Source organism: Aythya marila (genome assembly GCF_965140915.1).
Source record: "Aythya marila genome assembly, chromosome: 18".
Taxonomy (NCBI): domain Eukaryota; kingdom Metazoa; phylum Chordata; class Aves; order Anseriformes; family Anatidae; genus Aythya; species Aythya marila.
Genome location: NC_139059.1, coordinates 8,876,602 through 8,902,799, shown reverse-complemented (window position 1 = coordinate 8,902,799; position 26,198 = coordinate 8,876,602). Strand labels below are relative to the sequence as shown.

General features: G+C 57.1%; 1 protein-coding gene across 5 annotated transcripts; it reads left to right on the top strand.

Moving 5' to 3' along the window:
• Positions 1 to 471: 471 nt before the first annotated feature.
• Positions 472 to 26,076, top strand: ITGB4 (integrin subunit beta 4; the record flags this gene model as incomplete). 5 transcript variants are annotated; one of them, XM_082774902.1, is made up of 41 exons in its annotated part: positions 472 to 1,099; positions 4,830 to 4,921; positions 5,194 to 5,276; positions 5,798 to 5,899; positions 6,144 to 6,348; positions 6,759 to 6,855; positions 7,213 to 7,384; positions 7,669 to 7,932; positions 8,612 to 8,701; positions 8,830 to 8,952; positions 9,038 to 9,205; positions 9,637 to 9,713; positions 9,865 to 10,076; positions 10,251 to 10,354; positions 10,494 to 10,592; positions 11,272 to 11,398; positions 11,531 to 11,650; positions 11,939 to 12,045; positions 12,315 to 12,348; positions 12,535 to 12,726; positions 12,912 to 13,015; positions 13,289 to 13,347; positions 13,684 to 13,707; positions 13,870 to 14,018; positions 14,099 to 14,278; positions 14,843 to 14,991; positions 15,357 to 15,561; positions 16,563 to 16,723; positions 16,894 to 17,074; positions 17,206 to 17,343; positions 17,884 to 18,066; positions 18,262 to 18,393; positions 19,413 to 19,613; positions 20,503 to 20,667; positions 21,140 to 21,313; positions 22,316 to 22,465; positions 23,141 to 23,329; positions 23,590 to 23,745; positions 24,178 to 24,342; positions 24,742 to 24,855; positions 25,409 to 26,076. In XM_082774902.1, the coding sequence occupies 41 exons, from the start codon at positions 1,095 to 1,097 to the stop codon at positions 25,549 to 25,551; spliced, it is 5,595 nt and encodes a 1,864-aa protein (XP_082631028.1). In that variant the 3' UTR covers positions 25,552 to 26,076. The 5 variants fall into 5 exon arrangements, with proteins under 5 accessions (XP_082631028.1, XP_082631030.1, XP_082631031.1 ...); XM_082774903.1 differs by having other exon boundaries at positions 798 to 807; XM_082774904.1 differs by lacking the exon at positions 21,140 to 21,313 and having other exon boundaries at positions 483 to 1,099.
• Between the last annotated feature and the right edge of the window lie 122 nt (positions 26,077 to 26,198).

The window sequence follows — 26,198 nt, the reverse complement described above, 5'->3', positions numbered from 1 at the left end:
ATGGAACGAGCACATCCTCCTTTTTTTCCTGGGGACTAATCCATTTGCTCATATTTACTCAAGCTTCATATTTCTTGCAGCGAAAGGAATCCGGTTCCTTGCTTTCATTTCATTCGATGCTCAGTCACCGTCGTTGCGGAGTCAACCAGCAGCCACCGTGATGCTGTGTTAAAAATGAGAGGCCCAAAGCACCCCGATAATACTTTTAAACTCCAAGACAGACAGGAAACATCAAATTTATGACTGCGATCGGCTTTTTTTTGCCTGTCTTTTGCTATTGTTGGTAGTGAAGTCAAATGGGATGCAGTTTGCAGGGTGATCAGGGAGCTAGCACAGAGCCTCAGCTCTGCTCCTGTGCGCTCAGCACCACGCGGGGCTGCTGCACAGATCAGCTCCGAGCCCCGACAGACCACAGCCCCTAAACGAAAAGGCAGCTGTGGGACAGAAAAAGCCTTCCCTGGGGCTGGCTGTGCGGCCAGGCTCCCTGCCCGCTGCCTGCTCAGCCCTTTTCCTGCAGGATGGTGCTGGTGTGCACGGGAGGGAGGGTCCGGGGCGGCTGCACGGGCTGTGCCTGCCCGTACAGGTGTGCGAGACGCGGAGGAATGCCAACCACTGAGTCACGGCCCCCCTCCCGCCCCAGCTGGGATAAAGCTCGTCCTCACCTGGGCACGGATCTCACTAGCGCGGCTCCCACCTCCGCTCCCCCCTCCCCAGCCTCTCTGCGAGCACCCCCGGGACCAAAGGGCAGCAGCGAGGGGAGAACGGAGCCAATTTTTCGGCTGGGGGGGCACGGGAATCCCAGCAGAGGTATGTCAGCCCGCCGGCTGCCTGCCCTCCCCGCGGGACTGGAAGTTGACGTTTAACCGGAAAGAGAAAGGGGACAGAAAATAGAGAGGAGGGAATTAAAAAGAAAAAAAAAAAAAAAAAAAAGAAAGAAAAGAAAAGAAAGAAAAGGCCAAGCCTGGAGCTCAACTGGTGGCAGCGGAGCAGCGAGCTCTCCCCTTGCCTTCGGAAGAATTTCTTGGCTTGCTGTGTGGGTGCCTGTTATTTGGATTGTGGCAGAGGATTTGGACGTTGAGTCAGCTCCAGCGCTAATGAGGTTTGTGGAATTAATTCCTCTTCGCTCTGTATTGTCAGGCTTGTTTTAATTTTGCCGTGTTGATTAACTCGGGGGGCTAATGAAGGTGCAGGGCTTGCTGCACGGGGAGGTAGGCACGGAGCAGAGCTGGGTGGGCTCAGCTGCGTCTGTGCCTGTTTTCCCCTTTTCATCCAGGTTTAGTTATGTGCTTTCTGCCTTTTTGCTGGAAACAGCCATGCTCATGCCTGAGCAGCTTTGCTTTGCAGAGCTGTGCAGGGCACTTTTCCTTTCCCAATTTATTTGGTTGAACGAAGCTGCCTGGAGGTGCTGTGCCCACGCCGCAGGGCATGGGACAGCAAAGAGCCTGCAGGGAGCAGGTTGTTGCCATCGCTTTTTGGAGACAATTTGTGAGAGGTTACAAAGATGACCTTCCCTCCCTCTGCCTGCCCCATTTCCAGGAGAAAAGTCGGTGGTGCCGTGGAGCTGGCACCTGGGGCACAGCTCCTGGGGTGGCACAGCCCCCAGGGGACACAGGCTATTTGCAAAACAGGTCACTGGGTGCAAACCCCATGGAGCTGTTTGGAGCAAGGGAAGGGGGTGATCTGGAGAGAAAAAGGCCAAGCGTGAGTTGGGGTCAGGCTGTTTTTTTGCTGAGCTGCAAACGCTGGTGTGTTTTGTAGCTGGTGAATCTGAAATTCGGTGCGTGGAGACTCCCAGCTGCAGGGGCTCACCTGGAGAGGGAAAAGTAAAAGTTTTTGCTGAAACTAAACAAAATCAAAGGCAAACGTGTTGCGGTGTTTAAACAACGCTTTGATTTGTGAGTCAGGCTTCTGGTGCTTCTCTGGGGGTCCATCCTGATCATTTCCAAGTTATTTGAGGTCAGTGCCTCCATGTGTGCCACGAAGGGAGCGGCCCGGGGTGGGGGGGGAGAGAGCTGGTGAATTCCAGCACCCATCTGTGCACCCGGGAGAGCTGCTCCCTGTGGGGGGCACCCGGCTGCCCCTTGGCTTTACCTTCATCACCAATAATTCCCTTGGAGCCTGAGCCCCATGCTGAGGCTATCGGCGGTCCCCAGCCCCTGCCCGCCCCAGCAGGCTGCAGGATTTCCCCTGGCGCAGCGGGTGGGTGCTGCTGCAGATGCTTCCCACCCAGCGAGGCGTCCGTCCCCTGCTCTATCACACGGGGTCCTGCTGCAGCCCCGGCAGGACAGGGGGATGTGGCCACAGGGGGAGACAGGCGGTGGCAGGGGTCCCCAGCACCATGTCCCCAGTCCCCTGGGCTCCTTTGGTGCTGGGTTGAGTCCCTGCAGGCTCCAACACCTCCGGCTGTGGGAGCGGAGGACTGATGTGTCCCGATGTGTCTCAGGATGCGTGGCGGGGAGGAGGGGATTTTCAGATGCTTGGACACCCCGAGGATCCTGTCCCCAAAGGGGGAGTGAGCCGACAGCCCCATCCCAAAGGCACTGAGCTGCTGCTGTTTTGTGGGTCTGAATGCAAGGAAGGGCTGCTGTGTCCGTCCCAGCCTTGGGGGCTGCGTGGTTGAAGGTGGGGACGCAGATAGGGTTTGGGTTTTCATATCCCCATGTCCCCAGCCTGCCCTCCTGCCATGGGCTTGTGGCATTTCTGCTCCCATTCCTCAGTCCCTGTCCCCATCCACCCCAGGGCAGTGCCTGGCTGCAGCCTCGTCCTTCCCAGCACTGAGCTGCTGGGGGGACACAGGGACAACGCTGTGCTGCTGCCACCTGTACCCCAGCCTCGTTGCTCCAGTGGTTTCTCTGGGGAAGCTCCTCCTTGCTCAGGGATGAGTGATCCAGCCCAGGGGTTCCCAGGAGCTTTCCAGAGCTGTTTCGTCGACTGTGCCAAGGCAGAGACGGAGGCTGAGAGGAGAGGAAGAAGAGCAGGGGGAGACGTGTGGCCTGGGAGGGGTTGGGATGTTTTTGTGCCGCTGGGAGCTGCTCCACTTCGTCCCTTGGTTTTGCACAACTGGACAGGTTTCTTTTGTTGTTGTTGTAATGAAAATCCAACCAAACTGCAGCACTTTTCCAAAGCAAAGTGACGTTTTCCCTTCCGGAGGAAATTTTTGAGATCGAGGGATGGCCGTTGGCGTGTTTTTACACCAAGCAGGGCCACTCCCGCGGCTGGCAGCGAGGCTCTGTGATGTCCCAGAGCCACCAACGCCCTTGGTTGATTTCAGCCCCACCAAACACTTCAAAGTCTGCGGCTTACCGGCATCAGGACATCACTATCAACCTGAGTTTTATAGCCTCTTATCTCAGCACTTGAAAAGACGTGACAGCACCTGGTGTGTCCAAGGCCCAGGGTGTGCCGGGCCATCCCCTGATGACTCTTTCTGGACCCGTGGCTGGGAGAGGAACCGGATCCGTGCTTTGAGGCTGCCTCGGGTCTGAGCCAAGCTCTCCAGCCTCTGGATCAGGGCAGGGGCTGGTGTCCCCAGCAGGGATGCCTTCCTGAGATTTCCCTATTTTCCACGTTTCAGCCACGGGCTGTGTATTTGCCGCTGTGTGATAAGCCACTGAGCCAAGCTGGCGAGATAAATGAGCCACCCGCATCTTGTCCCGTATCAGCCGTGTTGTGGGAATAAGGCTCAAGCCCCCAGGGAGGCATCTCCTGACTCAGTGCTGTGTGTGCTCGAGACCTTGCCACGGTGACTTCTGCAAACACACGGCCTCGTGCAGTCAGTGTATTCCCAAGGATTTGGTGACCACGTCTGATCCCCACCCATTGATATTTGAGCTGCTCTTCCCAGTGACTTCCCAGGGCTCCAGATCAGCACCTAACTGACCAAGTGTCAGAGCTGTGCTCTGGGTTTCCCCCTGGGAACTCAGACATTGTCAGCTATTCCCATTTTCCTTGAAGGTCCCTGATTTCAGGGCTTTTCGTGGCATCTCAGTTTTGTTTTGTAGAATCGGGGATTATGATACAACAGCAAGAAGCTATGAAACTGTTTGTATCTGATATTTCACACTGGCATCTTCCAGAAGGGAGATGCTTTACCAATATCTTTATGCCAGAGACTTTGCCTCGACTGTTCTCTTTGCCTCGCTGTGGTGCCAGAGCTGGCACGGCAGCCGCAGAGCTCGAGTTCCAGCTCTGTCTCTCGTGTTTACCACCTCTGACTGCAGATTTCTGGCCAGCACTGGTCGCTCTGCCGGCCAGGTAATCCATCACGGGTGGAGGCAAGGGGAACGGCTAATTCTGTCTGGGATTTGGCCTCCAGATCTACACGAGGGGTCCCGGAGCTGCCAGGCTCTGAAGACCACAAAGTCTTTCAACAGCTCCAGGCAGGGCAGAGCCTCCAAGTCTGGCGTTCCCAAAGCCTCACCCTCTGCTGTGTGCCCGTTCTGGAAACTCTTCATGCCATAGGGAATAGCTGGAGGGAGGGGTCTGCTCTGTTTTTGGGGTGCAGGCGCCTTTGCTCTCCTCCTCCCCAGCCCAAGCAAGGCCTCGACCCGGTCGGTCACCGCTCTCACGTGCGGAGGGCGCTGGGCTCCAGCCCTCCTGCCGCCCTGCCCCAGCCCGTGGGGACTTTGAGCCTCTCGCACAAGCCCACATGGAGCAGGAGCCGCTCTCGCTTTTGATTTCATGCTCTGCCCTGCTGAGACCAGAGATTGCAGCCGGGCTCCGGCTCTCCAGGGCACACGGGGCCGTCCCACTGCAGCTGTCCTCCTCCGGGGCCGTTTCCCCCACCGAGCCCTCGGACCCCCGCGATTTCAGCGTGCCATGTGTTTCAGGAGGAAGAGGATGGCCGCCCTGCCGAGGGCTTGTGCCGGGCTGCTGCTGCTGTCCCTGCTCTGCACCACCACCCTCTGCCAAAGGACCAAAAGTGAGTGCAGCCTTTCTATGCCTGCCCTCGACCTCTGCTTGGTGCTGCCCTGCAGGACCATGCAAGTCCCCATGAGCTGTGCCGCGTGCCTTTCCTCCTGTCCGCCGTCCCCCCATGCACTTGGGTCTCCTCTCTTTCAAACCCCGCTGCTGTTTTCTTGCTATTTTCTGCTAAACAACCCAACAGAGCCTCTGCTGGCTCCCCCAGGGATGGGGGCAGCCCTTCCACTGCTCACCCTTTTTTTTTCCTGCGTTCTCCCCCCCCCCCCCCAGATAACCGCTGTGTGCAGAGCCGGGCAAAGAGCTGCTCTGAGTGCATCCGAGTGGACAAGGAGTGTTCCTTCTGCACCGAAGAGGTGAGACCTGGCAGGGGACACTGGGGCTCTGCTTCCAGGCTGGTTTCACACCTTGCATCCCACCACCCCCGGGCAAAATCCAGGAGAGGAACCTGAGAGCGGAGCCAGCTCCCGGCTCCAGCTTCTCCAGACCAAAAGCTCGAGACGTGGATTTCCCTTGGTTCAGGCACTGGCAAGTGGGGAGGAGGGAGAGTCTGGGGCAAACTTCCAGAATACAGGGATTTATCAGAAAATGCCTGTTGGCCAGGCCTGAAACTCTCCATGGGGAGGAGTGCCCGAGGGATGGAGGGAGAGTCTTGTCCCAGACAGCCCAGTAACTCGCTGGTGCTCGAACTCCCCTGGTGCCGGAGGACATTGGTGCTTCTGGACGAGATTCATCCCCACCTCCCTGCCCCTCTGCTGCTTGCAAGGGCTCTCTGGACCCAGCCACCTCGGCAGGGACCCTGCTGTCTTCACAAGCTCCGTGCCCTCCCGGTGGGGAGGATTTGTGGTTTCGTAACGCTGCTCTCGCCCCGTTGCAGAGCTTTGAGGAGCCCCGCTGCGACCTGCGGGAGAACCTGCTGCGCTACGGCTGCAGGGAGGCCAGCATCGTCTACACGAGGGGCGAGATGCGGACAGAGCAGGTGGGTGCTGGGAGGCACTGGTGGGGCTCGGCTCCTCCCCAGGGGCCCCGCCGTCCCCAGCCTCCTTCCTGTAGAACCTCCCACAGGGAAAATGCAAGATCCGGACCATTTTTTTGTGTAGGGTCTGCTCCAAATCAGCTCCCTCCTGCCTGTCCCAGCCCTTTGACTTCCCCTCCTGGCTTCCCCCTCATTTCACCCTCCTGGGAGCTGGTTTCCATCCCCTCACACCGCTCTCCCCTCGCAGAACATCAGCATCAACATGCGCCTGCAGAGGACCCAGGTGGCCCCCCAGGGGATGTTCATGCGGCTGCGGGCTGGGGAGGAGATGACCTTCAACATGGACGTCTTCCAGCCCCTGGAGAGCCCCGTGGATCTCTACATCCTCATGGACTTCTCCTACTCTATGTCCGATGATCTGGACAACCTCAAAAGCATGGGCCACAACCTAGGTGAGATGAGAGCCGGGTCTTGTGCCCGTGAAGGGGGCAGCTCGCTCCCACCTGCAGCCCCAAATCCTTTGCCAGCAAAGGGCTAGGAGGTGCCTGTGTTAATTAGATTATAATTATGCCTGCACCATGCAGCTTGGTGTGGGGATGCCCCTCCTGGCCCTGCAGGGACCTTCCTGTGTCCTCCCGGTGTGGGGCTGCTGCAGAAGCCCCAGTCTTGGAGCTCCCAAAGGTGGCATAGGTTTCTACCCCCCAAAAAAAAGACAAGCCCTAAGCCCAAAGAGCTTAAAAGCTGACAGTTTGGGAATTTTAGCTAAGACACAACCAGCCGGGAAGATGCTAGGAAAGGACACCCTGGAGCAGCAGCCTGGTGGGCATCTCCTTATTGACGTCCCTTCTTCCCTCCCTCCCAGCCGAGTTCCTGCAAGACCTGACCTCCAACTACACCATTGGCTTTGGCAAGTTTGTGGACAAAGTCTCATCCCCGCAGACAGACATGAGGCCTGAGAAGTGAGTGGGGTTGGGGGGGTCCCTGGGGACAGCGAGGGGAAGGCAGGAGCCCCTTTGTATTTCTCTGTGGCTTTCCCAATCTCCTCCATCTGTGGTGCCAGAGCCGCTGTCCATCTCTCTCCTGCTCTGCCATGACAGGCTGAGTGGCTTTCCATTTGCCTCCACCTCCTCCTCTTCTGCTTGGTGTCTGCCCAAATGCTCTCCCACCCTTCCCCGCCTTGTGGCCATGCAGCTGGGGGGCAGCGAGCAGCTCCGTGAGGTCCCCAAAGCGAGGAGAGGTTGAGACTTTCACTCCTCTGGTCGCTGGGCAAGCAGCGCCTTGCTGGAGCATCCCTTTGCTCTCCTGCTCTCTCCTAGGCTTCGCGAGCCCTGGAACAACGCCGACTCCCCCTTCTCCTTCAAGAACGTCATCCGCCTGACCAACAACATCAACTACTTCAGCGAGGAGCTCAGGAAGGAGCGCATCTCCGGCAACCTGGATGCCCCCGAGGGCGGCTTTGATGCCATCCTGCAGACAGCTGTGTGCAAGGTGAGGGGCTGGGGGCATGGGGAACAAATGGGCGGGGGTCTGGTCTTAATGAACCCGTCTGGGTAACGAGGGGAAGAGAAGCAGCACAGAGATGTCCCATGCATTGGGGTGCAGCTGGGGGAGGCAGAGAACTGCTGGCTGGTATTGTTGGGGACATGTCGCTGGTTGTGTTTGCTCCCTGAAGGAGGTGATGCCGTGTCTCTGGGTTTTTCCAAGTCCTGACCTGCCAATCTGTGGTGGTTTGATGGGCTTGGAGATAACGGTCCCTTCTCCCCATCTTGTAGGACAAGATCGGCTGGAGGAAGGACAGCACGCACCTGCTCGTGTTCTCCACCGAGTCTGCCTTTCACTACGAAGCTGACGGCACCAATGTCCTGGCAGGGATCCTGGCAAGGAACGACGAAAAGTGTCACCTGGACACCAGGGGCACCTACGTGTATGACACCAAGCAGGACTATCCCTCAGTGCCCACCCTGGTGCGCCTGCTGGGCCAGCACAACATCATCCCCATCTTTGCAGTCACCAACCACTCCTACAGCTACTACGAGGTGAGGAGACCCTGGAGGTCAGGGAGCTGTGGGGGTTCTCTTTCCTCCAGGACCATCTCTCCTCTGCCTGCAGCTCAGCTGCCAGGAGAAAACCTTCTCTCATCTCTGGTCCCCACGTGCTAAACTGATGCCCTGGCACATCAGGAGGGTGCCGTGGCACTTGGGGTCTGCTCTGGGGTGTGGGAGGTCCCAGGGTGTCTTGCTGGGGTGCAGGAGCCTCAGCTCCTGGAGGTCTCCTCGTTTTGGTGGCTGCTTCCTGTAAAGCAGTGCGGGGAGAGCTGGGGAGCAATTGAGGTTGGGAGGGATCTTTGGAGGTCTCTGCTCCACAGAGCAAAAGCTCAAAGCAGAGCCCATGGCAGCGTTAGATGAGGTTTCCCAGGACCTTGGTGCAGCTGAGCTGAGAACATCCCTGAGGACCTGATTTAATTGACGCAAGGACTTTCTCCCAGGCAGTTCCCTGCTTGTTACCTACTAAAAATATTTTATTTCTGGCTAAAATCATGTCTGCATATACCAGCAGCCCCAAATGGCACCATCCCAGTCTCGGGCTGGGCTGAGCACAAGACCCCGGGAGCTGTAGGGGTTGCTGCTCCCAGACAGCTCCCAGCTGCCTGGGAAGGGCAGAAGCTGGACCTGCCGTGGTGGTGCTGTGCCTCACTGAGCACCTTTCTCCCTGCAGAAGCTGCACAAGTATTTCCCCATCTCTGCGATCGGGGTGCTCCAGGAAGACTCGTCCAACATCGTGGAGCTGCTTCGCATGGCCTTCGAGGTAACGGTGCCCTCCAGGGCTTCGCTTTCACTCCCAGGGCAGGATGTGGCCCCTCCAGGGCAGGCCATGGGGTGGCCACAGTGGGGCTGCAGAAAATCAGGGCCGTAATCACCTCCTGCCCCCCCCAGCGCATCCGCTCCAAGATGGACATCCGGGCTGACTATGTCCCCAAGGCCTTGAAGACAGAGTTCATCTCCTCCATGTACCAAAAGACAGAGTCCGGCTCCTTCAACATCACCCGTGGGGAAGTGGTAGGTGCATGGGATGGGAGGAACAAGCGGGGTGCCAGCAGCAGGGTCGCTCTGTGGGGCTCATGCACCTTCCCCTTCCCTGCAGGGCAAGTTCAAGATGCGCGTGAAGGCGCTCGAGTACGTCGGCGGGCAGCACGTCTGCAGCCTCCCGGAGAAAGACCGTCAGGGAGTTATCCACGTGAAGCCCACGTCCCTGAGCGACAGCCTTAAAGTCAGAGCCTCGGTGGTCTGTGATGTGTGCCCTTGCGAGCAGGTACGGGTTGTGTTTGTGTACGTGCCCCCCTCCTGGGAATGCATCCGCCAACACGTGCGGGTCCTGCTTAGCTCCTGCAGCTCGGTGCCAGCAGCTCCTGGTTTTCGGAGCTGGAGGTTTTGAATTCTGGGCTGGGAGACCCCAGGATGCAGCTCTGAACACCCAAGGGGCTGCTATGGGGTGGTGGGCACCCATCCTGCCCGTCTGTGCTGCCTGGCTGGAGATGCTGGCTCACAGGTGGCTGCCCCAGCCGCCCCCGGAGCTCATCCCAAGGACACTTTCACCACAGCCCACACGGAGCTGTGCTCGTTGTCCTACAAAGCTCGGTCTCATGGGCAAAGCCTATCCCCTGGCTCTGCCTTTGTGATTCCTGAGATGGCCCTGGGGGGAACCGAGCCCACCAGCAGCACCTCCTCGCTCTCCCCTTGCAGCACGCAGTCCCCTCCTCACCAAAGTGCAACCGCCGTGGGGACTTCATCTGTGGACAGTGCCTCTGCCACGCAGGCTGGTAAGGATTTTGCCAAGCCCGGTGCCCCTCTGGGGGTTCTGGCCATGCCTGGCAACCCACCAGGATGCACGCTTGTGCCCTGTGGGCCCTACCTGGGGGCAGCCCCTGTGCCCTGCTCCTGCCTCTCTCAGCGCCGTTTCCTCTCCATCAGGCAAGGGGACACATGTGAGTGCTCCCTGGAATCGTCCTCCAACAGAACAGAGTGCACCCGCCCTGGGGACGAGAAGGTGTGCTCGGGCCGGGGCGAGTGTATCTGCGGGAAGTGCCAGTGCAACCTTGAGGGCCAGGTGCAGCGCTTCGACGGGGACTTCTGCCAGTACGACGTCCTGCAGTGCCCGCGCACCTCCGGCTTCCTCTGCAACGGTGAGCACCACCCCGCTGCCCCCTTCTCCGGTGCCTGCAGGTCTGAGTGGCACAGAGGGGTGAATAACGGGCTGTGGGCTGCGGGGACAGGGGAGATCTGAGCCTGGGATGCACCCCAAGATGCCGGTAAAGCCCAGGGAGGGGTGCAGTGCGGTGACATTTCCCCTCTTGCAGATCGCGGTCGCTGCTCCAAGGGTGCCTGCGTGTGTGAGAGTGGCTGGGAGGGCCCAGGCTGCGAGTGTCCCACGAGCAATGACACCTGCATCGACAGCCGGGGGGTATGTCCTGGCCGGGCCACTCCAGGCCCTGGCAAATGTCCCCGTGCTGGGGACACGGGGAGCTGGCAGCAGCTCGCTGGCACCCGGTGCCACTGCCTGTGGCTGCTCTCAGCCACCGACTGTCCCCTCTGGTCCCCAGGGCATCTGCAACAACCAGGGGAGGTGCGAGTGTGGCAGGTGCATCTGTGACAAGGCGTCCGTGTACATCAGCTCCACCTGCGAGATCAGCTACTCCCTGGTGAGCCTCAGCTTGGGGACCCCGGGGGCTCTCACTTCTCCTTCCCATTGAGAGCCTGTAGGGAAGGAGAGCAAAGCGAGGGTGGAGGCATTTCTCGGTCGGGAGCAAAGTCCTGAGCAGGGCATGGGCTTGCCTGTGCTGAAATGGCTGGGCTGGGTCTGTGGTGGGACCACCCTGCAGCTGTGGGCTTGTTGTGCCCCCAGAGGTGTTACAGCCCCCGGGTGCCATGTGTGCGCCCCGTGCGCCTGCACACTGGTGCAGGGCGTGCACCCAGGGGCAGGGCAGAGTCTGAGTCTCAGCTCCTGGCTTGTTCCGATCTGCCCCAAGGCCATAAAAACTCATTTCATGGCTGGGTGCCTCAGTTTTCCTACTGACAAACACATGCTAGTCCCAATGGAATGGAGAAAGCTGGCTCGGTTGTGTTCTGGGAAGGCCACCTAAGGCCCTTGGAGGAGATCTGGTTGCTGCCCTCACGCAGGCTGTTGGTGTGAGAGGTTTTGGAGAGATGGTGAGGGCTCAGCACCTCCATCCAGCCCAAACACCTCCAGCCTCTGGGTCAGGGCTGCTTGGCTCGGGGTGTCTCCGAGGCAGGTGGCTGGAGAGATCTCCCCAGCCTGGCTCTGGGCGCGATGCTTGCCCTGCGGCCGGTCTCCTGATGGTGTTTTGTGCCCCTGCCCAGGGTTTCCAGGCCATCTGCGAGAGCATCCGGGACTGTGTCCAGTGCCAGGCCTGGGGAACGGGCAACAGGAAAGGGAACTGCAGCACGTGCCACCTCCAGGTCCAGATGGTGGAGGAGCTGAAGAAAGGTACCAGGACGCAGACACGTGTGGTGTGCCTGCCCTGTGCATGTGTGCCCTGGGGTCTCCTCATGCTTAGAGCTGGGTTCCCAGTCCTGGTAACTCCACAGCCTGGTGATCGTGTCCCCAATCTATCCACAGAGGAGGCCAGCGAGCAATGCTCCTTCCAGGACGAGGAGGATGACTGCACCTACCACTACACCCTGAAGGGAGACCCCAGCGTCCTCCCCAATGCCACTGTCCAGGTGCAGAAGAAGAAAGGTGAGCAGGCACGGGAGGTGGAGAGCAGCGTCCTCAGAGAGCAGCACCTTTGGTGATGAGTGCCCAGCACAGTCAGGGAGAGACACAAGGTGCTGGAAGGCCCCTTGGGTACGAGCCAAGAAGTGGCAGAGCTCTCCCTGGGCAGCATTTCTCATTGTGAGCACCAGGAGAGAAGCTCCCAGGCTGAAACTGGCTGCTCCATCTCTCAGAGAGCTGTGGCCGTGCTCTCCACGTTCCCTCCCCTGGCTGCTGCCCTGCAGTCACAGCCGGTGCTGCTGTCCCTTGCAGAGTGCCCTCCGGGAAGCTTCCTCTGGCTCATCCCACTGCTCATTTTCCTGATCCTCCTCCTGGGGTTGCTGCTGCTGCTGTGCTGGAGGTTCTGCGCCTGCTGCAAGGTGAGTGACAAATTTCCCAAACCCATCCTGCCTCTACCAGGGCTGGGTCCTGATGGTGTCCAGCACCTCTGCTATTGCTGGCGTGAAACGCTGTGTGATTTCCCCCACTAAAAGGATATCTGGCTAAAATCACCTTCCAGAGCCCCGTTCATCCACCACCCACCCATCCCTGCTCCAGCCCTGCTGCTGTGAGCCCTCCCAGCTGGAGACTTGAGATTTTTACACCCTTGGCTGCAGAGTGACTGTGTGTTTGGTCATGTCTTTTCTAGGCTTGCCTGGCCCTGCTTCCCTGCTGTGCACGAGGTACCGGCCCTTTGAATGGGGGGGGAGAGGGGTTTGTGGGGTCACTGCCTTCCTTGGGGGGGAGGACACAAGTAGGGATCCCCTTCTGGGGTGTGGTAAATCAGGGCCATCTCCTAGCAGAGCCAAGCTGCTGCCCGTCCTCCCTGCCCCACAGCATGGCAGTCTGACTCTGCCCCTGCTCTGCAGGTCGCACGGTTGGCTTCAAGGAGGATCACTACATGCTGCGCCAGAGCCTCATGTCCTCCGACCACCTGGACACCCCCATGGTCCGCAGCGGGTCCCTCAAGGGCCGGGACACCGTCCGCTGGAAGATCAACAACAACGTCCACAAGCAGGGCTTCGCCTCCCACGCCGCCACCGCCAACCCCAAAGATCTCAGTAAGTGTCTCCTCCAAGGAACGGGACCCCGAGGAGGTGCTGTGGTGCCACAAAGGGCAGGACGCCATGGGATCTGGACACCATATCCCCGCATATATCACACATATCCCCACACATCCAGCTTTTGCTGGGTGATTTCTCTGACCGGGAGGGAAGAAACCTGACCGGGACATTTCTCCTTGCAGTTCCCTACGGGCTGTCTCTGAGGCTGACCCGGCTTTTCACGCAGAACCTCATGAAGCCGGAGAGCCGGGAGTGCGAGCAGCTGCGCAAGGAAGTGGAGGAGAACGTAAGGGCCTGAGCACCTGGGGGGGCTTGGGGTGGGACTGGGCACAGGCACAGCGGTGGTGGCTGTGACACCTTCCCTGGACACTCAGTCCTTGAAATGAAGAAGAGATTTTTCCTGATTTTTTTTTCCTCTTTCTGAAAGAAAACACAAACCTTAAGAATTATCAAAGCATCACGTTGATGAGGCTTGCTCCTGAAGCTCCTCTTTAGCTTCAGTTTGCAGCCTCTGGCTATGTTCTGGGGATAAACCCCATGTCCATCTTGCTCCTTGCAGCTGAACGACATTTACAAGCACATCCCGGGCTGCCACAAGCTCCAGCAGACCAAGTTCAGGTGGGTCACTGGGGGGGGGGGAGAACGCCTGTCTCAGGGTCAGGGTTGCCCCATGGCACTGCTGATGAGGGAAAGGATGGGGAAGGGTGTGAAATCTGTGAGCTGGGGAGGGAGCAAGGTCTGTGAGCTCTTCCCAACACAAACACGAGCCCAGTGAGGAGCTTCACCCACCGGAGGCCACGGGCTCTGCAGGAAGGTTTGGCACCGCTCCCCATGGCTGAATCCCGTGGGGCATCTGCCGCGGCTCAGACATGTGCAGGGCTGTGATTCACACAGAACTTTGTCTCCCCAGAAGCGTTACTCACTCTGATTTTATTTTTTTTTTTCCCCCCTCAGGGTACAGCCCAATTCTGGGAAAAGGTAAGTGGAGCTTGCAGCCTTGTCTTTGCTGCTTCTCCCTTTTTGTGTGCAGGAGTGTGGGTGGCAGAGTGCCCTGCAAACCCACTAACCCCTCCAGGTGCTGCATGCGATGAGCAGACCTGGCCTCAGCTCTTCCCCTGCTTTTTCTTCCCCCGGCTGCAGGCAGGACCACACCATTGTGGACACTGTGCTCACCGCCCCTCGCTCAGCCAAGATGGACATCATCAAAGTCACCGAGAAGCACGTCTCCCACGAGGCTTTCAATGACCTGAAGGTTTCGCCAGGTTATTACACCGTGACCTCGGATCAAGGTAGGGAGCGGAGCCCAGCGCTGCGTCCTGGCCGGGCAGAGGGGGCATTTCCCACCTCTCACCGTCACCCTTTCCCCCAGATGCTCACGGGATGGTGGAGTTCCAAGAAGCCGTGGAGCTGGTGGATGTCCGTGTCCCGCTCTTCATCAGGGAGGATGATGATGATGAGAAGCAGCTGCAGGTGGAGGCCATCGATGTTCCCACCGGCATCGCAGAGATTGGACGCAGGCTGGTCAACATCACCATCATCAAAGAACAAGGTGAAGGGCAGCAGCCATGGCACGAGGCATGACCAAGGGCACTCGTGTTGGTTGGCCCCTTGTCCAGATGGACTCCTGTGGTTCCTAAGGAAGGTGTTGAGTTCCCCAGCATCGCAAGCCAGAAATTTTCTTGGTGACTGCTATCTGAAGTCACCTGGGTCTAAACTAGAGCATCTTTTAAAGCATCCATGGGAGAGTCATCATCCCTGATGGCAGAGACCAAAATGTTTGACCATCACAGGTTTAAGTGCTATCAGTTGTGTGGCAGATCCAAGGTTGGCCACATGCCTCTGCTGCTCCAGTTCTAAGGTTGTCGGAGTGATGCAGTGGAAGCCCTCATTGCTCTTATGCTGTGCTTGGGGCAGGTGAACACCCCCAGTGATTTTCCTCTGCTTTCTGTGTGGTTGTTTTGGGCAGGGAGCGAGAGGACTGGTAAAGTCTCCAGTCCATGCAGTGGTATTTCAAATGCAGTTCATACCCATGGGTGGTAGGAAGTCTCTTCCCAAGTGCTTGTAATGTGATTTTTCATGCATTTGACACGTTTGTTCTCTCCTGCCCTTTCAGCCAGCAGCCTCATCACCTTCTTGCAGCCAGCCTATTCCCACAGCCGCTTTGACAAGGTGGCCAAGATCCCTGTCCTGCGGGAGATCATAGACAACGGGAAGTCCCAAGTCACCTACAGGACCCGAGACCTCACCGCCAAGGACGGCAGGGTAAGGCCAATGCTCCTGGCCTTGGCAGGCAGGAACGAGCAGACACCAAGGAAGGAACCGACCCTAGGGCTGCAGGAAAACTGAGTTGGGTTCAAAGGGGACATGGCCAGAAGAAGGTGGACCCAAGGCTTTTGTTTAGCACAGGGACGGACACATTCTCCTCCATCCCTGATTCCTGCCCTCATTCCCTGTGTCTCAGGGACTTGAGAGGCTGCTTGGACCTCAGTCAGAGGGTGCCAGCTGCCCCCGAGCTGTGGGCACTGGGAGGCCAGTTAGAGGTTCACTGGGAGACGAGGGGAATCTCGCTGGGAACCATCTCACGGGTGCTGTGTGCTCTGACCACGCACCTCTCCCTCCTCCTCCAGGACTACGTCTTCGCAGAAGGTGACCTGATCTTCCAGCCCGGCGAGACCCGGAAAGAGGTGCAGGTCTCCCTGCTGGAGCTCACCGAAATAGACACCCTCCTGCACAACTGCCAGCTCAAGCAGTTCGCCATCGACCTCCTCCATCCCAAGTACGGCGCCAAGATCGGCCGCTACCCCCAGACCACGGTGACCATCGCTGACCCAGGTAGGGGCTGGCAGATGGCAGCAGGAGCTGGGGGACCCCAGCAGGACCTGCCCAGCCGGGTCCTGCAGAGCTCCAAGCCCTGCAGAGCTCGAAGCTCTGCTGCTCACCCTAAGGGCAGGGATGAGGAGGTGCCTCCAGCTCCCACTGGTAGATTTGGGTCTCCCTCTAGAGGCTTGAGCGGGTATAGGCACTGGGTGGGAAGAAAATAGATGATCTACACTGCAAAGGGAAATAGGGGGCATTTTTCTTTCCTTTTCCTTGGGGATTTGAAGAAAAAGCTGTTAAAATAAAGGAGAGGCTCCCTTTCTGGGAGCTGTGCTTGGCGATTTCTGTGACTGTGGCCGTACAGAGCTGTAAGAGCTGCCAGCAAGTGGGTCAATAACAGAGAAAGATTTATCATGGTAATAGCTAGGAAAACTGGGGATAAAAAAAAAAAGTCCCTTGTCACTGGAGTAACCAGAGCAGCTTCCCGGAACAGGCAAGGCCTTGGTGACTTTCTAGGAGAAGCAAGGGGAGGGGATTTTTTGGGTAGACCTGTGTGGTGCCAGGAGTTGGACTCGATGATCCTTGTGGGTCCCTTCCAACTCGGGATATTCTGTGATTCTGTGACTTGAGAATGCTCTGCCCATCTGCTCCTCTTACAGCTGCACAGGGCAAGCAATCAAGATGTGGAAGCATTGTTAAATATATTCAGCCAGAGCTGAGGATTTTAAGCTGTAAGAAGCCAAGTTCTTCCTACCTGGGCAGATTGTGAGAAGCAGCAAGAGGTGCAGGACGTGGGGGAGTCAGAGCCAGACCCTTGTGCCAGCTAGCTGTATGGTTTGGGGATGTCATCACTGAATGCCTCAGTCTCCCTTCCCTGTGATGGGGAACTACCCTTCTGAAATGCTTTGAGAGGTTCACTCATTAATGGCCAGGCAGTGATGGGAAGAGGCACATTTCCTTCTTGTCCATCCTCGCGGAGCACTGGCACTGATGTGCTCTCTTCCTCATGTCTGCAGAGGTGGTGGATGGTGTCCCCCCACTGACTGGCATGGGCCAAGTCACCCAGTCCCCCAAAGGCCGTCTGGGTGCACCGCTGAATCCCAATGCCCAGGCTCTCAGCTCCAGGAAAATCCGCCTCAGCTGGTTTCCTCCGCCAGGAAAACCCCTGGGTTACAAGGTAAGGGGGGAGAGTGGATCCCAGGGGAGGATGTGGGACCCTTCCTGTGTCTGCTGCACATGCGTGGTCACTTGTGCTGAAGGGATGGGAAGAAGAGACCCAAAAGAGAGAGCTAGCTCTCCCTTCCTGGCTCCTCTCCATGGAATCACGGCTTTCTCTTGCTTTGTCAGGTGAAATACTGGATCCAGGGGGACCCCGAGTCAGAAGCTCACCTCATCGATGTCAAATCACCATCAGCAGAACTGAATAACCTCTACCCCTTCTGCGACTACGAGATGCAAGTCTGCGCCTACAACGCCATGGGTGAAGGGGTCTACTCCGACATCATCCACTGCCGCACGCTGGAGGACGGTGAGCGCTCTGCACCTCGTTTTCCCCACATGGGAGCAAGCTGGCATCCTTGTGCCTGTAATTCAGGGAGCTCTGAGCACCTGAACACTCCCAGCTGGAGTAATCTAAGCACCTTGTCCTTGCCTTTCCAGTGCCCAGTGAGCCTGGCCGCTTGGCTTTCAATGTTGTCTCTTCCACCGTGACGCAACTGAGCTGGGCTGAGCCTGCAGAAACCAACGGGGAGATCACGGCGTATGAAGTCAGCTATGGACTTGTTAACGAGGACAACAGTAAGAGCTCGTTTGCTGTCTGGAGCAGCTCTAGGGACAGGAGAGCACTTTCCACATCTGGGCTGGCCCCAAGTTGCAGTAGAACCAAAATGGATCCAAAAGCATTTCTTGTAATAGTGGGATCTGGAGGGGTCATTTCCAGAAGGAGGGAGTACAGGAAATCATCCCTCAGGACTTAATCCTGCAAAGCCATGAGCACCCTCAGTTCCCATTCACTTTGGCAGTTTTTTTGTGTTGTTTTTCACCTTAAAAACCTAGCTCATACATCTAGAGGGACTGTGCTGCCAGAAAGATGCTATCTGGTGACAGTAGCTGATACACCAGCAACAGGAGACTTCTGCTGTAGGTTGACTTCAGCATTCAGTTTGGGGATTTCTCCAAAATTATGTCATGCCTGTCACTAGCAACCCAGATAGCCTCAGCACCTTGTCCCAGAGCCAAGCTATGTCCCAACACCAAACCACAAGCCTGTTGGCCAAGGAAGATCTGTGGCGGGGTTTCTCTGTGTCTCATGGGGGAAATGTGCACCTGTATTTTCAGTACCCATTGGCCCAGTGAAGAAGGTGCTGGTGGAAGACCCAAAGAAACGCATGGTGCTGATAGAAAACCTGCGGGAGTCCCAGCCCTACCGCTACATGGTGAAGGCCAGAAATGGTGCTGGCTGGGGGCCTGAGAGAGAAGCCACCATCAACCTTGCTACACAGCCCAAGCGTCCATTGTCCAGTGAGTATTGCCCTGCCTGGGTGGGGAGCAGGGGAGGCAGGAGCAGTGCCGAGGAGCTTTCTCCATCACCCTGCTGCTTCTCAACACCCTGCCCTCTCCAATCACCCTGGTGAAGGCTGAAGGCCAGCCTGAGCATGGTGGAGACAGTGTGGTTTTGAGCTGCACATCTAATGGCATTTTCCACCTCCCCTCCAGTCCCCATCATCCCCGATGTCCCCATCATCGATGCTGAAGGAGGTGAGGACTATGACAGCTACCTGATGTACAGCTCAGATGTGCTTCGTTCTCCGGCTGGCAGCAAGCATCCCAGCGTCTCTGACGATTCAGGTACGTTGCTCCAGGTTTTGCAAAGGTCATCTTCAACGCTCATTTTTTCCTTAATTATTTTCAGCAGTGAGTTCTGTTGCTCCTTTTGTCCTCACAGCAACAGGGAGATGTGAATCATGGAGCTGGTGGAGATCAGCACTTCCAAAGCACAGTGCTTGGAAACATTTGACTGGTCTTAGTCTAAATAAGACCCGTGTCCCCTTGTCTTAGCCATGAGGCAAAGGCAAATCTCAGTGTGGGGTGGTAGAGGAGTTTTTCATAGCCCTCTGTGCTCATCTTCCCTTCATTTTGGTGTCTGAATGGACCAAGAGTTACTGTCAGAAAACAGGATCTGGCGAGGCACAGACCTCTGAGTCCCTTGGGTGCTTGGGGTCTCAGCCAAGCCAACAGGAGGGAATTCAACAAGTGGTGGGGAGGCACTGGCCAGTGAATTGGATCCCGGTGGATCCCTGTGGCCTCTGAGCTCTTCCTTCATCACTTCGCTCTGAGTGGGGCTGGCTCTCATATGCTATACTGGGACAGCAAGGGGAAGACTGGCCATAATGAAATGCTGAGGTTGTCATTGGGAGCTGGAGGGTCTTTCCTGGGGGGTTCTCCAGAGCCTGGGATCCAGAAGCAAGTCCTTGCTCCCTTCAGAAAACAGAAATAACAGGAACACCAAGTGTCTGACCATCCCTTGTGCACATCATGGAGCAAGGAAGCCTCTCCCGAGCAGAGGACCAGTGTAGCAGGCTCTTCGTGACAGGGACAGCCATATGGTGGGACTTGGACTCTCACCTTCTGTCGTGACGGACACAGGGTTGGAAAACAGCCCTGGGGCTGGGGCACCCCCTGCACGTCACGTTCCCTCCATCTACCACTCACCTGATGGCTGCACCTCCTGACCTCGTCAGCCAACGGGCCTTGTTCCCCCTGGCGGCTGCCCCTTCCCCTCCCCGGCAAGCAGCACGAAGGCGGTGGGGAGCCCACCCTGTCCCCCGTAGATCATGCCAACACCAGTGCTTGCCTTGTCCCAAAAGGCTCCAGGTGGAAATATGTGCAGCTGCTGGGAGAAGACTTGGATCTTCGCCGCATCACCTGGAGGCTCCCACCCGAAACCATTCCTCGCCTCTCTGGCAGCAGCCACCTCTCCTCGGACACCGAGGGTCTCCTCCGCGAGGAGGACAGCGACGTGGCTACTGGCAGCCTGATGAGGAGCGGGACCCCCCGGCCCCAAGCAGGTGAAGGATGGCTTCGTATGGCCCTGAGTGTCCTGTCTCGTCCTGCTCTGAGCCACGGGGCCTGCGGCTGGGCCCCCCCCAGCACGTGGCCCCCTTCCTCCCCTTGTGTGCCCGTCCTCCTGTTGGCGTGATGTTCACGTGCTGTAGAGTCTGCTTCAAAGCCTTGTCCTGGTGTGTCTGCTCACGAGTGTCAAGGTAACCCCCATCTCGGCATGGACTTGGGAGCCTGCTAGCAAGTTGCTTCTACAACAGGCCGGACCTTCAAGGCATGAGCCAAACTCAAATGATGCCTGCTAAGTACCACCTCCAAGGGCAGCTCCTCACCTTAACTGAGTGCCCTGAGCTACCAGGGCAGATCTGCTGGACCGTTAAACAGAAATCACTCTCTCGTGGTAGCTGATCTCTCCCGGCCTGCTGAGAGGGGATGAGGATTTGTCAAGGACCTGAGCAGCGAAGCAGTTTGCTTTTCAGACCCAGCTGAGATGGGATCCAGAGTGAGATTTGGAGAAACCGCCTCCATAAAGGGCTGTTTTTCTTCTTCTGGCTTCTTTTTTAACCTGAAATTATAAACTTGTGTTTGCGTCAAAGGAGAGAGAGAACCACAAGGCAGTGCCCCAGCGAGGCCGAGGTCTGGAGTTACCTTGGGCACCATGGGTATCTCTGGTGCTGGGTGTAGGCAGTCTCTGTTTCCCGTTTGTTTCCCCGTTTTTGCGTTGGGTGACCGTGGCTTGTTCTAGATGAAGCACTCCAGAACCACCTTCCAGAGTGGCTAAGGCCAGGACAAAGCCGAGGCAGGGTGCACGTGGTGCCTCCTGCTTCCTCCCCAGGGAAACTGGAGCAGAAGCCCAGTCCCCCAGCCGCCTTCCTCACGGTGTGCTCTCTTCCACAGAGCACCTGCTGAACGGCCGGGTGGACTTCTCCGGCAGCAGCGGCACGCTGACCAGGGCAACAAACACCAGCTACCACCAGCTGAGCTCACACGTGCAGCAGGAGCACAGGGTGATGGGCAGCTCCTCGCTGACCAGAGACTACTCCACGATGATGATGGGGCACGGTGAGTGCAGACGTGGCAGGGCCACTTCTTCTCTTCTACCTTCATAACCACCTTCAGGTCCGTGCCCTGTGGATCCTTTGGGGGTGAGGACTGTGCTCACAGCCAAAGGGGCCCGTGAACCAGAGATCTGGAAGGCCGTGTCCTTACTACTGATGTGCAAATGCTTTGGTAAGGCTGCTCTGCTTCCAGACCACTCTGCAAAGGGTGCCCATCCCTGATGTGCAGAGCACCTGGCTAACTGCAAAGCATCCCAGAAAAAGCACATCTTTCTCTCTTACTCTGTCCAGCAGTGTGGTTCCCTTTCAGCTCCATGCACATACACCGGGCTGATGCTGCCAGGTTGCAAAAAGACCTTAAAATCTGAGCCTTAAAAAAAAAATCTCTGTGCAGGAGCCAGCACCCGGGCTGAGCCCCCTCTGAAGTCTTCAACCATGTTTTTCTCTTTCTCTCTTTCTCTTACGCTGCTCTGTAGATTACCCAGGGAGATCCCTCCCTCCCATCCGTGAAGATGCTGGGAGGACAATCCCGCTGCCCCGGGATGTGGGTTTCAGGAGCAGGGCAAAGGTGAAGGGTTACTACCCCAGCACTGGCTTTCGGGACTCTATAATCATGACTGATGGGTCTGCAGGGATTTGCAAGTACATAGGTACAGCTTTGTCCAGTGTCTCCTTCCAGCCACGCATCCCATAACCAGCCAGGCCACTGACCATCCGTGAGCTGTTGCCATCTGCTGCCCCCAGACCCTCTCTCCATGGCTTTCTGTGTGCCACCCCAACACCTGGGCTGTGCCTCCATCACACCACCTTTCCATTTGCAGGTCACTTCAGCTGTGTTTCAAGCCACGTGGGCCGATTAACACTCACCGCCGCTGCCACCATGCTCTAACGAGCTGACCACCTCATTGCCCCCTCCTTTTCATTCCTAACAAGCTTATTGTCCCCATTCTTACCCCACAGGCCTTTGGAGGACTCCTGGGGAGAACGTGTGCTCCGTACGAGATGTCCCTCTGCAAACTCTTTGGTCAGAAGTCCATGAGGTCCTGCCAGGAACTCTTTTTGGGTGCTGCATGCAGAAAGCAGGGACAGAAAGCAGCTTCATGTGCCCGTCCCTTGGCTTCACCTCCCTGGGAGGTTTCTGTGCTCACCATGAGCCTTGCATCCCACTGGGCTGAGCTGTGGGGAGCCAGGAGCACCCCGCTCTGGTCCCAGCTGCCCATGTCCCCTTGAACAACCCCTGGGCTGCTTTAGCTGCAGGTTAGGGCCACTCTGAACAGAGCTGTGTTTGCTCTGAAGATGCCTGTGAAGGGTTGAACAGACTGGGCTGCTTTGGGGTGAGCCAGGAGGGTCACACACAGTATGTGGACTTCTGCTCTGGTTGCTCCCCCACAGGGCCATGAAGCTTATCTTGCCTTTTCCCACCCGAGGGTGGTCCCCCAAGTTTGTAGGACATCCTTGTAGGTGTGCAGAGCCAGACAGTCCCCCTCTTGAGAGGCTCAGCTTGCAGAGAGGACATCTCACCACGTTTTCACCACGTTCTCCCCGGACCATCAGGACCATCCCACGCTTCCGCGTGCCGCTCCCTCCTCTCCCCCAGTCCAACTAACCCCTCACCCCCAAACCCCTGCTGTGACAGTCCCGTTCTGCCTCAGATTCCAGGCTGCCGCTGGGCATCCCCGACACCCCGACCCGTTTGGTCTTCTCCGCCCTGGGGCCCACCTCCCTGAAGGTGAGCTGGCAGGAGCCACACTGCGAGAAGGAGGTGCAGGGCTACAGCGTGCAGTACCAGCTGCTCAACGGAGGTGAGCAGGCAGGCAGCTGGGTCACTGGGCAGTGCTGGGAGCTTCTGGTGCGGGAGACTTGCCCAGGTCTTCTGGGCAGGCTGCTCTCTTGGGTTTCCTTGAGCAGAAGGGTTGGAGCAGATGACCTCCAGAGGTGCCTTCCAAGCACAACCACTCTGTGATTTCGAGCTCCCAACTGTACTCTTCCTGTAGCCCTGAGGAAATGTCTCAGCCACGTTTTTTATTCCCTCTTTCTGTCGTGGGGACAGAAAGCTGCTCTAGGGTTTGTGGAGTCACTCCTCCTGCAAAAAACCCTGTGCTCCTTCTCCATCATCATCTTAACTGAAGGTTTTTTCATCACATTGGATTTGGAGGAAGGATTGGAACAAAAATTTATTATTTTTACCTGAAACTTGGGGCAGTTATTAAAAATGTAATTCTCTTTGCTTGAAAATTCCTGAATTTTCAAGAAGCCATTGTTTGTCCTAAGCCTTTTTTGGAGCAACATCTGGTCCTGTGCTACCAGCTGGTGGGGGCAAGGTGTGATGGAGATGGCTGGGGAGGGGGGAACCTGGATGAATTTCTCTGGCTCAGTTTTCCAGACAGTTCATTTGAGGTAGGGTTTAGGAGAAAGCCAGGGCTCTGCCTTTGTGCCTGCAACACGGTGCTGATGTCCTGCTTCCCCGTGTGTCCCAGGAGAGGTGCACCGCCTCACCATCCCCAACCCCAGCCAGAACTCAGTGGTGGTGGAGGACCTGCTGCCCAACCACTCCTACATCTTCAAGGTGAAGGCGCAGAGCGAGGAGGGCTGGGGCCCCGAGAGGGAAGGAGTCATCACCATCGAGTCCCAGGTGGACCCGCAGAGCCCGCTTAGCCCTGTTCCAGGTGAGGCGGATGGGGGGACCTGGGTGGTGCTGACGGCTCTGCTTCTGTCCTCACTGCTGGTGGTTTTCTCTCCCCTTACCTCATCCTGAGCTCTCCTTTCCTTTTTTTCATTAAAAAACGGGACCTTCTGCCCCATGTGCTCACCTTCCCTTAGCTGTTGGGGTATCTGAGGCCTCCCAGCTCGTTACACAAACGCTGTGTGCAGCCCCCAGCCGGGATCCTCCCCACCACCTTCTGACCCCTCGCTTGTGCCCCCGCAGGATCCCCCTTCACGCTGAGCACACCCAGTGCTCCCGGACCACTGGTTTTCACCGCTCTCAGCCCCGATTCCCTGCAGCTCAGCTGGGAGAGGCCCCGCAAGCCCAACGGGGCCATCCTGGGCTACATGGTCACCTGCGAGATGCTGCATGGAGGAGGTAAGGTAGCAGGCTGTGGAAAACCAATTCCTTGTGCAGAAAACAAGATCACCTCCAGCAGAAACTTGCTGCCTTTTTGCTGGGAGCAGCAACAGAGTTTTGTGTGCTCACACCAGTGCAAAGTGGGGACGTGAGACTGGTTCCAGGCCTGGGAGCAGCTGGACCCCGATGCTTTAAGTCATTGCATGATCTGGTGTAACAGAAGTGGGGAGAACTGGGATGTCACACAGCCCAAATCCAGCTGAAGTTATTTGCTCAGGATCAGCACTGCACTGAAGTAGGGCTGTCTTAGCTGCCCTATTTCTCAGGGTGTGACCGTACAACCTGTCGGTGGCACAGAGCTTAGGGAAAGCCAAGACTCCAGACAGAAGTGTTTGCATGGACGGTCACTCCTGTCTGTCTGTCTTCACCCCGGTCTGTCTGCGTTTTTAGGGGAGCCCAGGAATATCTACGTTGAAGGAGACAATCCAGAAACAACCCTGACTGTGCCCCACCTGAGTGAGAATATCCCGTACAAGTTCAAAGTGCAAGCCAAGACCACCCAAGGCTTTGGGCCGGAGAGAGAAGGCATCATCACCATTGAATCTCAGGATGGAGGTACGGTACCACATCTTCCTGGAAATGCAAAGGCAAGGAGTCTCTCAGAGCAGTAAATACAGCTCCTGGAGCCCTTCCCTGCTCTGGTTGTGATTCTGTTTGCTATCTCCATAATGAAGGCAATGCTGTACCTTGTGAACGCTGTCCCTATTCCACAAAATGCACTGAATGACAATTACAAGAACCTGTCAGTGTTTAATTTATTACAAATCTTCTGTCTTATACCTGATTCCATGCATAGGCAGAGGTCCTCAGTCCTCCCAGTTCCTCCTAAACCCGGCCCTAATAACAAGACGAACCTCCTGAACTGACTGTTGGTGCTCGTTGTGCAGGGGGGTCACAAGCATGGGAGCTCCTTGTCATTTCCTGGCTGACTTCTCCATTTTTCCTTCTCCCCAGGCACTTTCTCACAGTTTGGAGGACAGCAGTACATGAGAGAAGTGTACAACTTTCCCACTGAATACACCACCAAAACCAGCATCAGCCACTCCTCCCTGGACCCCCACTTCTCAGGTAAGGGCTTGCTGTCTGCTCTGAAACCCTTGAAGAGCAAAGGTCAGCTCTGCTTTAACCTCAGATGTCCCGGGCAGTGCAGGGGGGGTCCACCAGGCAGGATAGATGGAGAGGACCAGGCCCTTTTCTGCACCATGTCCTGCTCTGCCCTGCAGGCAGTTGCAGCCATTTCCCTGTGTGCTGCCCAATCACAGAGGGAAATGTGAGTTTTTAGAGCCCCACAGGAGCAATCTGGCGATGAAATCACAGTTCTTCCTGCAAGGCTAGGCCTCTGCAGAAAAGTATGATGACCATTTTAATTACATCAGTCCAGCTGTCCCATGTTGTCCCTTGAGTTCAAGGACTCATGGGCTCAAGCTGCAAGGAGGAGAGTTTAGGAGCTGGTAGAAAAACTCATCTTATTGACTGGCATAGCAAAGTACTGAATTAATTGATCTGGAGAGGTGGTATTAAAGGTGAAACCTCTGCCAAAAAAATATGAGGTAGTGCAGACCCCACTCCCCGTGACCCCATACTCAGTGCAGCACCCTGAGCACGAGGCCTCTCCTTGCAGATGGCATGCTGATGACAACCCAGCGGGTGGAGAGCGCCAGCAGCACCCTCACCAAGCAGGTCACCAAAGAGTTCGTCAGCAGGACCGTGATGTCCAGCGGGACCCTCACCAAGCAGATGGAGAGGCAGTTCTACGAGGCCTGAGCCAGGGCAGGCTGCCCGCCAGCAGGACGCCGCCGTTGGGGCGTGCAGGGCTCCGTGGCACGGTCCAGGAGTGCTTCATCCAGACTCTGCCGCGGTGCCTGGGCAGCTCCTCCTGTGGGCAGAGACTTTCCAGGGCACTTCAAGCTCTGGAGCTCTCCTTTAGAGCCCAGTGCACCCCAAGCTCTGGTATGGTTGGGTCATCAGGCGGGTGCTCGCCATCCCCTGTCCTGCCCTCCTGAGCCCCAGTCCTGCAGGATCTACAGGGATGCCTTCCACGAGCAATCACTGCTCACTCCAACACCGTTTTTGATGCCCACCCATCCGAGCACTCCTGCAGAAGTGCAGGTGTCTCGATGGTCCCCACCTCCCCAGGTAAATGGAAGGCAATGATTTACTCCTGGGTCCTCGGTTTTGAGAGGAGCCCAGCTGATGGCATCCCGAAACAGCCTGATATTTATAGAGGGTCACCGTTCCCATCTTTGCCCCAGGCTCTCTGGAAAACGGCTGTCTGCTGGAGATGGTGATTTTGTTCTGGGTTATTTTAAGAGCTGCATGGTAGCGGGTCAGGGTAACCTCTGCTTTCCTACTGCACCTGTCCTTCGCTGCTAACCTTTGGTACCACGATAGCAAAGCATAGCTTTTCATCT